This window comes from Heterodontus francisci, chromosome 46, assembly GCF_036365525.1.
Source record: "Heterodontus francisci isolate sHetFra1 chromosome 46, sHetFra1.hap1, whole genome shotgun sequence".
Lineage (NCBI taxonomy): Eukaryota > Metazoa > Chordata > Chondrichthyes > Heterodontiformes > Heterodontidae > Heterodontus > Heterodontus francisci.
Window position 1 is genome coordinate 15051571 of NC_090416.1, and position 10118 is coordinate 15061688.

General features: G+C 43.5%; 1 protein-coding gene across 3 annotated transcripts; it reads left to right on the forward strand.

Moving 5' to 3' along the window:
* Window positions 1–235: 235 nt before the first annotated feature.
* On the forward strand, window positions 236–5519 carry LOC137356754 (immunoglobulin kappa light chain-like). Of its 3 annotated transcripts, XM_068022494.1 has the most exons (7): window positions 236–326; window positions 594–926; window positions 1017–1337; window positions 3250–3280; window positions 3512–3564; window positions 4013–4062; window positions 5045–5519. In XM_068022494.1, exons 1-7 carry the CDS (start codon window positions 272–274, stop codon window positions 5123–5125), a joined length of 924 nt encoding a protein of 307 aa, XP_067878595.1. In that variant the 5' UTR covers window positions 236–271; the 3' UTR covers window positions 5126–5519. The 3 variants fall into 3 exon arrangements, with proteins under 3 accessions (XP_067878595.1, XP_067878594.1, XP_067878596.1); XM_068022493.1 differs by having other exon boundaries at window positions 316–926; XM_068022495.1 differs by lacking the exon at window positions 5045–5519 and having other exon boundaries at window positions 316–926; window positions 3218–3280; window positions 4013–4055.
* Window positions 5520–10118: the final 4599 nt, after the last annotated feature.

Here is a 10118-nt window from a genome sequence, read left to right on the forward strand (position 1 = left end):
CTAGAAAATCTATTTATAGCCATTCTACCATTTGACCACTGTGACGTGCAGACGCTGACCACAGTGGGTCAAATGTATGAGATGTGAGATCCACCAGGACACTGCACCCAAAATGGTGTCATACTTTCCATAGCTCGTCATACTTTCCACCGCATCTGAAGAGGCACAACTCACTGTGACTGGGCTCAGGTCAATCGGCGCCCACTCCGCCTGCACAAACAAACTGTTGAGAGCGAACACGGGGAGAACTCACCCCGGCTCCGGCCTCAGGATGCTCAGAGAAGCTTTTTTTCTGATGCTCATTTTCCAAGTGCTCCGAGTTCACGGTGAGTGAGAATTCTTAAGTGGAATCAGCCAGAGTTCACTAAGGTGAGAATTTGACCGAGTTATCCGGTGAAGGGATTGGGCCTGATAATATTAGTTTACTTTATGCTTCTCTTATAAAGCGAAGAAAAGGAAAATTGAAGATTAAATAGAGCCAACAAGATCTAAAAGCAATAATGAGGTTGTTCTTCAATTCCAGGCGATGTGTTTCAAAGCGGCTTCTTTCCATCTCTCAATAATCATCTGTAATGTTACAATAATCTCTGTAGTTACAGGATCCGAGCCCTTTCCGTCTCAGAGTCCCTTCACAGTGACAGCTGAAGTCGGCAAGACGGTGGAACTAGCCTGTCACCAAACGTACGAAGTGGAATTGGTAACGAGCTATTTCTGGTACAAGCAGCTTGTCGGCGAAGCCCCGAGACTAATCGATATCCCACCCTGTAATGGGGCCGCTTGTAAGTTTGTTTCTAAAAAAGGCAACAGCAAGTATGAATTGATACTGGAAATTCGCAATGTCCAGGTGAATCACTCCGGGTCCTACTACTGTGCTGATAGGGATGGCTATGCACCACTCCAGAATGGATCCACACTACTGGTTGGAGGTAAGAGAGTGAGAAAATTGAATCTAGATCATGCACAGCATTATCATTTGGTGCATTCTAATCGTTAACTGTGTCTCAATCTGTGTCCAGACAGTTCCATGAACAAGACGGCAGTGTTGGTATTTGTCCCGCCGGGTGAGCTGCATTTGAGGGAAACCATCCCCTTACTGTGTTTGGTCAGTGGCGTTTCCTCCAAGCAGATTGCGATTTTGTGGAACATCTCCGGCCAACTCACCGAGGGACGGAGCAATTCCAGCAAAATGCAGCCGGACGGGACCTACAGCATCAGAAGTCACGTAATGGTATCGGGGAAAAGCTGGAGAAGCGGCGGTGTCTGTACATGTATTGCGGAACTGGGGTCTCCGGGCAAATCCTGGACAAAGAGTGTGTCCATCTCCAAAGCAATGCCAGGTGAGTTGGTGATTTGTACAATGAAGGCTTGTATTCAGCTTTAGGGTCAATTGGAGTAGCTCAGTAGCTTCTAAGAGCCTTCAGTCTGTCAATCAAACATCTGCACGGGATAAACATACATATAAAATATATATCACGGCACATAGTGTGTTCAGTCTGTTCAAATATTTTGTAAGAAGTTATGGTTATCCTCTGTCCCAGGTGGAGACCTGTTCTTGGAAATAGTTTCTCGGTTGAGTTTAGGTTTCTGTGTGTCATCTTAGAATGATAGAATGATAAAGAGCAGAAAGACACCATTCGGCCCATCTTACCTGCGACGGCCCTTTGAAAGAGCTATTCAATCAGTCCCACCCTTTCCCCATAGCCCTGCAAAATTATTCCCTTCCAGTAATAATCCGATTCCCTTCTGAAAGTTATTATTGAATCTGCTCCACCGCCCTTTCAGGAAGTGGATCATGGAGCGGATTTGAGTTAAATTCTACACTGAACTCGTCTGACAAGCAGAAAGCAGCGAAGAGATGAAGTTGTTGAAAAATGGACGTGTCTGCTGGGATGAGAGACTCTCTCATTTCCACCCGTTCCCTTTATCATTTCCTGGAACGTCCCTTGTCAATCCCCAGTTTCCTCGTAAAATCGATTGCAATTTTCATTTTACTTTGTGGTATCAGCAACGAAATATAACATGACCCCCAGGATGTGAGTGTTGTCTGAAATTCGCTTGTTAGAAACTGTTCGAGTTTAACACTGATAAAGCGCATGGGTGCATGGACAGAAATCTTTGAAGCTGACAGGACAGGTTGAAATGGCTGTTAACTGACATATTGGGTCCTTGGCTTTATTAATAGAGGAATCGAGTACAAGAGAAAGTTATACTTCATATATCACTGGTCAGGCCCCATCTGGAAGATTGTGCTCAATTCTGGGAACCACAATTTAGCAAGGATTTCAAAAGTCTTAAGACAGAGGAGATATATTAGCATGGTCCCAGGGATGAGAAACTTCAGTTAATGTGGAGAGAAAGGAGAAGCTGGATTGTTCTCATTACAGCAGAGAAGGTTAAGAGGAGATGTAATAGAGGTATTCAAAATCATGAAGGGTTTTGTTAGAGTAAGTAAGAAGAGACTATTTCCACTGGCAGGAGGGTCGTTAACCAGAGGACATAGATGTAAGATAATTGGCAAAAGAACCAGAGGAGGAAATGAGAATATATTATTTTAAGCAGCGAGTTGTTGTGATATGGTATGCGCTGCCCTAAGGAGCAGAGAAAGCAGATTCAAAAGGAAATTGAACAAATACCTGAAGGGATAATGTTAACAGAAATGTGGAGAAAGAGCTGGGGGTATATTGGAACTAATTGGATTGCCCTTTCAAAGGGCCAGCACAGGCACAATGGGCCGATTCACCTGCGCCTGTACTGTATGATTCTGTGACTCCGTTTTCAAATAAAAGATTGGCTTGATGTTTTCGAATACTTGTACATTATAATTATGGGGTCATTCTGAAAGGGTTGCCTGTCAATTGATCGCAACTGCCAAACATTGTGCCATTTATCCCATTCTATGCCTTCACTCGTCGAATATCAGTCGCCTTGCCGGGTTTTTTCTTCGGTTCACATCGCGAGATTATAACTGGGTGAAGTTTCCCATCAGAGAATCCCAGAAAATAATGACTTTTAACCGAGCAGCAGTTTATAAGTGTTTTGTCTCTGTGGGGTTGTGCAGGCTGATGCTTCCCGCCGCCATAACCGGCGCCCTGATCCTGGTTCTACTCTTGATCCTCATTTCCATTTCGATTCATAAAAGAGGCAGATCAGGTGAGGTACTAATGTCTACTTGGGATATTTTAATAACTGTTTGTTCAATGTGATTCCATTCTCGCAGTTTCGAATCCTAATGACAGTTTATTGTTTCAGAAGAACGAGTCAGGAGATCCCACAATGAAAAGTGAGTAACTGAACCATTTGTAAAATTCATCATTAATAGTCTCACTGTATTTAACACTGTGTCAAAGCCAGTTAAACCCCCACACCCATTCCAATGGTATATGTTTATAAATTCTGCATTGTTTTAAGATTCATTCTAAGACGACTCCACAGTTCTCTTCTCAGTATGTATGGCACGTGACCCAGGATTGTCACGATCTAACACATGTTTCATAATTTTGTCCGTGTACAGTTTTAGCTTGAGAGAGAGAACGCAAACAAGGGGACGGAAAGAGCGACGATCGGGTGAGTTGGATTGAAATGTTGGTGTCGATTGAATATCAAATTCGCGAGACAGCTAAAGGATCAAATAAGTGCATTTCCTGCCATCAAAATGTTCTCAATCGCTCTGGTCTGGTGTTCCCACAAAAAAGGGTTAATTATTGAATATGAAAACTGGCAGAAATGCAACACATGGACAATAGAGGGCAGACACCGGCGGTAGATTGTTCAAGTCCATCTATTGGCATAATGGGGGCCATTCCCGTAATGGGGAATCATAGACGTCATGGGGAAACATTGAAGTAAAGCAGACCATTGGCGTATTGGGGACCAGTGGTGTATTGGGTACCATTTGAACATTGCAGGTATTGGTGCAGTGGCGGATCATTGGCGCACTATGTCTCTGCAATTAATTATGGATTATCCGGACTGGGATAATATTTCACTTAGTATCTTAATCATTAATACACAGGTGACAACCGACAAACAGAGGCGAGGCGAACACATCAGGGTGCAATACAGGTAAGCTCAGTGAAACTGTTTACATAATGTACAGACAACTGATTTTTTAGGATATGGTGCCACAAGTCTCATGCTGGATATTTCATATGGTTAACAGAGCAGGACACAGTCTGGAGCATCTTCATTTGTATCGAACCCCATTCGTCCTTCCCAGTAGAAACAGATCATATCATGCTGCCTGGACTGGAGGGCATTTCCTATGAAGAAAGATTGAGGGAGTTAGGGATTTTCTCATTGGAGCGAAGAAGGGTGAGAGGTGACTTGATAGAGGGGTACAAGATGATGAGAGGCATAGATAGAGTGGATAGCCAGAGACTTTTTCCCAGGGCGGAAAGGGCTATCACCAGGGGGCATAATTTTAAGGTGATTGGAGGAAGGTTTCGGGAAGATGTCAGAGGTAGGTTCTTTACACAGCAAGTGGTGGGTGCGTGGAATGCGCTGCCAGCGGTGGTAGTAGAAGCAGATACATTAGGGGCATTTAAGCGACTCTTGGATAGCTACATGGATGGTAGTAGAATGAAGGGTAGGTAGTTAGTTTGATCTTAGAGTAGGTTAAAGTTTCGGCACAACATCGTGGGCCGAAGGGCCTGTACTGTGCTGTACTGTTCTATGCTCTATGTTCTATGTTCTATCCCACAGCCCTCTCCCCATCTGATAATGGAAAGGGCAGGTTAATGATCCCGGTGTAATGCCTCCCTCACACTTTACTGCGAATTTCCAGTAGTTTCTGTTTCTATTTCAGACTTCCAGATTCCTGGTATTTTATTCTGTTTATCTCTACAGTGAGATTAGTCTCCCCTCCCCCGCCTCCCATCTTCCCCCCTGCCCCCACCCAACAGGAGATTGTTCAAATCAATTAGCAGCTGGAATTACTATGAAGATTTAGAAATCAGTCCAAGTCCACGGTGGTTTCACAGATAAACCTGGATAGTTTGACCTGTTTTGAATTATCTTTGAATATTAATGTGTAATATATTTCCAGTCTCAGGGCGGACCAACCTACGCCTCCCTGGAGTTTGCTGCATTGGAAAAGAGATCAAAAAAGAAGGCGGGTGGCAGATGAGAACACGGATGGTTTCTATCCGGTGAATTATGGAGGAGACAGGATTTGCAAAAGAACCCAGAGCCTTGCGGAAATAAGAATGGAGCCAAGGAAACTCCCATCAAATACATAAACTGTCTCCGTGCACTGGCCAGGGTTTACAAAGACTGTCCGGCTCTTTTTGCTAGATGTAAAATAACGTGTTTTCAGTATTGTTAAGGATGTTTTACTGTGTTAGTGTAATTCAAATGTGCAAGAACATTCAACAAAGAGTCAAGGGTTTTCCTGTGTGAGTTTCTCTGAGGCCTTTCTGCTGATCCTGTAGCTCCAGTCACTGACAGGATTTTGTTTTTTGACTAACGCCTGTATGCAAATAAAATAAATTATTTTCGACTATAACAATGCACCAGATGTTTGTATTGATCAATAATTAGCTTGTAATTAAATGTCATCTGGATAAAATTTCAATTCCTGTCGAACAGACAGTATCAGTCCTGGATAGAAATACTATTAAATCCGAGTTTCCCTGTTTGAGATGTGATAGGCTGATTCATTTACTGAATAAGAGCGCAGCAGGAGGGAAATACGGGCAGAGCTGCAGGAAATTGTGTTTGTTTCCATTTTCCCTGTGGATGGTGTGTTTTGCTTTGTGTATAATTTTATAACTACATGTCGGAGGCATATGATGAGTGTAGTGTGTTTGAGAAGAACAGGTGATTTGAAACCTCGGATTCCCAAAACTCTCCACCACTTGGGGCATCCCTCGCCTCATGTCTGGGACTGTCATGGACTCATTAATAGAGATTTATTGCCATAGCAACCAGTGGTTGTGTTATGTGACTACCAGGATGGTAGAAGGCGATCCAAATGGAGTTTGGTCTTTTTCCATCTCTAATTGCTATTTTTCTCATCCCAGCTTTGCACAGCTTTGCGATAAGATATTCAGTCAGACAGGGGATTGCACCATGTGTGGTTATAGTGCTTTACCCATCAGAGTCAGATCAGTCTAAAGCTTCCCGTTCTGATAACTCTAGAATTAGCAGATACAACACAATAAGATTCAGGATCAGTAAAAACATTTCCAGACAAGAACTCGATCTCAACAGCCATCTCCCAGAAACTGTCCAATAAATTTCATGATGATTTTAATGAACTCTTCACAATCGAGGTCCTTTTAATGTGAAGTTACATTGTGCTGTACAGTTATATAAAGCTGATCTCAATTCACCGAGACGATATTGGGGTAAAACTGGTTGAAATATGAGGGCAAATTGCAAGGACTGGACTTGTATTAAATCGAGTGAAGAAGATCAAGTGGTGATCTGATTGAGGGGTTTATGATGATCAATTGATTTGACAGGATAGGTAGAGAGAAACTATTTTCCCTGGTGGGGGGAGTCCAGAACAAGGGGGCAGAACCTTCAAATTAGAGCCAGGCCGTTCAGGGGTGATGTGAGGAAGCACTTCTTCACACAAAATCTGGAACTCTCTCCCAGAAATGATTTTCAGGCTGGCGTCCATTCCCTCTTTTGTTGGGAAGCGGTATTAAGGGATCTACAAACATGGAGGATGGATGGAGTTACGAGTCTTGTAACAAACTCATACCTTGATTAATCATCACACCGACCATCTCAAGCCCAACTTTGTAATGTTTATGAAATTGAAGGTGTAACTGAAATATATCACATCATCTCATTGAAACATTGTTTGAATTTTATTCTTTCATTTAACTGTGTTTCTGATGTGAGGAGTGGATTGTGTTATTGATGCAAATAATTCACATCACCAGCAAACTGCTTTCGGGCACTGCCCGTGTGTTCTGTTTTGCAAAGTAAAAAGTTAGTAACAGCACAGAAAACAGGCTATTCGGCCCAACTGCTCCGTGCTGGTGTTTCTGCTCCACACGAGCCTCCTCCCATCCCCTCTTCATCTCACCCTATCACCATATCCTTCTACTCCTTTCTCCCTCATTTTTAAAATCCAGTTTGCCCTTAAACGTATCTCTGCTATTCCCCTGAACCACTCCCTGTGGTAGCGAGTTCCACATTCTCACCACTCTCTGGGGAAAGAAGTTTCTCCTGAATTCCCCATTGGATTTATTCGTGACTGGCTTATATTGATTCCCTCCAGTTTCAGACCCGTCAGTGAAAACATCTATACTATCAAATCCTTTCCTAATTTTAAAGATCTCTGTCAGGTCACCCCTCATTCTACTATTTTCTAAGGTAAACACCCCCAGTCTGTTCAATCTTTCCTGACAGTCATAACCTCACAGTTCTGGTCTTATTCTAGTCGGCATATCCCCCACTTTGAAACCGCATGAATTTGCTCTATAAAGGTGTAGTGTAAATTTGTTGAAGAGAGACACTGGGCTGAACAATTAAACAGCTGGAATCCCAAACTCACACTCGGGATTCGAGTTATTTCATTGTATTTGTAACTTGGACACTGATGGATTATAAATATGATTTGAATTATATCCCACTCACGTGCGATACAAAGATGCACAATGAACTTTAAAACGCTAACACAAGCAAGAAGACACCTGTCCAGGCTGAACTGAAAACTTAAATTTCCGTTTTCGGAAGTGCGCGGTATCTGTCAGCCGTTCAGACCCTCCAGTGGGTGATGTATCGGTCCTGTATCGCTCAGTCTCTCATCTGACTGATGGTTAATTATTGATTTAATGCATTCAGCCGGTAACAAAACTTGAGATCGCAGTCGCTTGCAAGGTTCACATCTCCAGGCTGTAATCGAAATGAGGGCAAAACAGAGGAAACGTTCCACAACAGGTAATATCCGGAAAGCAGACTGTGAGTGCTCGGTTTCCTGTCCAATGAGAGTGCGGGATCCGCATGAAACGCCAGGCCAGCATAATAGAGTCTATGAGAGAAAACAGAAACCACTAACATGATCCACACCATCATCAGAGGTACAGGAGGCGGCCATTCAGCCCCTCGAGCTTGTTCCAGTATTCAATTAGATCATGCCTGATCCGTATCTTAACTCCATCTACTCACCTTAGTCAAGTAACCCTTAATCACCTTACCAACAAAAATCTATCAATCTGAAAGTTGACATTTTCAATTGAGTCCCCAGCCTCAACAGCTTGTTTGTGGGAGAGAGTTCCAGATTTTCACTCCACTTTGTGTGAAGAAGTGCTTCCTGACATCACCCCTGAACGGCCTGGCTCTAATTTGAAGGTTCTGCACTTTTTCTCTCGACTCCTCACACCGCCCCCCCCCTCCACCAGATGAAATCGTTTCTCTCAATCAACCCGATCGAATCCTTTAATCATCTTAAACCCCTCGATTAGATCACCCCTTAATCTTCTACACTCGAGGGAATACAAGCCTAGTCTGTGCGACCTTTCCTTGTAATTTAACCTCTTCAGCCTCAGGATCATTCTGGTGAATCTCCACTCTGCAATTATCTATATTTAATAATTAAAATATCCAGATCTATGTGTTTTGATCTACTACCGCAGTCTTACATAAAATGTAAACGCTGCTAACCTGCAGTGTTCACGATGCTCGACTCTCGACTCATCTGCCAGTAACTATAAATGTCAAACCTTGGACTGAAAATCAGTGAAAGGTATCTACACGCGCTAAGTAACAATACCATTCATATTTACCTCCCATTCTTGTGCACATGGTCTGAAATCCGGCGGTTCCTCTTCACTGTTCATGTTGCCTGATAGAAAGAGAACCTTAAGCTGACTCTAAATGCCCACATTTCACACTGAACCAGTTCGCTAAAGTGTTAAGAGGAAATAACACAGCAATAAATGGATTGATTGAGAGCGCCGCAGAGTTGCAGCGCCTCCCGGCAATCATTACCTGACTGGCGCTTCCTGCAGCTTATTCCCGCTGAACTCGCAAATTCCCGTAAATAGGTAAACCGCAGATATGTAGTGGAGCGTCTGAAAAGCAAACCAGATCCATGGGACCCTCTCACCAACCAGATACATGGGACCCTTTCGATGGAGGAAACTGGGAATATTTACAGCTGGTTTACACCGTTAACGATGAATCGACTCTTCGTTCTCTGGTTATTCGGGATGTGCAGACAAATGATTCGGGCATCTATTACTGTGTCGCTAAGTAATTTAGCGGGCAGCCGTTTATGTTCGGAAACGCCTCGAAATTGCTCATTACAGGTAAGGATTACGAATATTTGACTCATTTCGTCTTCAATAAGCAGGAATTGATGTCGAACACATCTTAATTCCCAACCTCGCCAGGGTCTCCGGTCACGTTTCTCTTAACTCCGCCGTCGGCTGAAATTTCCTCCATCGAAAGGGTCCCATGGGTCTGGTTGGTGAGAGGTCTGTCTCCCCATTCCTTTCCCATCTTCTGGAATGTTTCCGGACGGGTTACCGAGGAACAGACCGATTCCGGGACAATAGACACGGACGGGGCATACAGTATCAGGAGTCACATCAGCGTCTCGGCGGAAACTTGGAGCAGCGGCGTTGTCTGTACTTGTACTGTTCAAATCAACTCTACAGAGAATCCTATCAGTAAAAATGTCTCATCTCAGAGAGGTAATTGTTAACAGTGACCCTTTACTAATGTATTTAATCAGCGTGAGATAATGCAGCCCTTCAACAGGACACTAATAGTATAAAATACAGGTAGGGAAGCAATCTTCTATTTTGCTGACTATCTCAGTCATCTTTACGTTGGAATTTCGCCATGAATGAGAAGTGAAGAGGACAAACCTGCAAAAAGATGGAACAGCACACAGGGAATTCGGAAGCTCAACGTCTGCTAATGGTGCATTTGCTGTGAGATTTACACTGACTGTTTCCTCGGGTGTATCTGTGATCGGCCTGGATCGGAAGACATGTGGAAATACACATTTGCGCAAATTAGGTGCTGCGTTTAAAAATAGCAGGCTGGAAAATGCAGCGCGGTGTGAATACTCGCTGTGGGTTTCCTGTTTACAGGTTAAGCGTCCACGCACAGATCTGCCTGCAAAGGTCAATACGTTACAGATCGTATTAAAC

Bases quoted from the DNA above. Each gene is read 5' to 3' on its own strand.
- LOC137356754 (XM_068022493.1), top strand. From the start codon at position 527: ATGTGTTTCAAAGCGGCTTCTTTCCATCTCTCAATAATCATCTGTAAT. The intron at 927-1,016 runs GTAAGAGAGTGA...ATCTGTGTCCAG, and splicing joins ATCCACACTACTGGTTGGAG to ACAGTTCCATGAACAAGACG. The intron at 1,338-3,249 runs GTGAGTTGGTGA...TTATTGTTTCAG, and splicing joins CATCTCCAAAGCAATGCCAG to AAGAACGAGTCAGGAGATCC.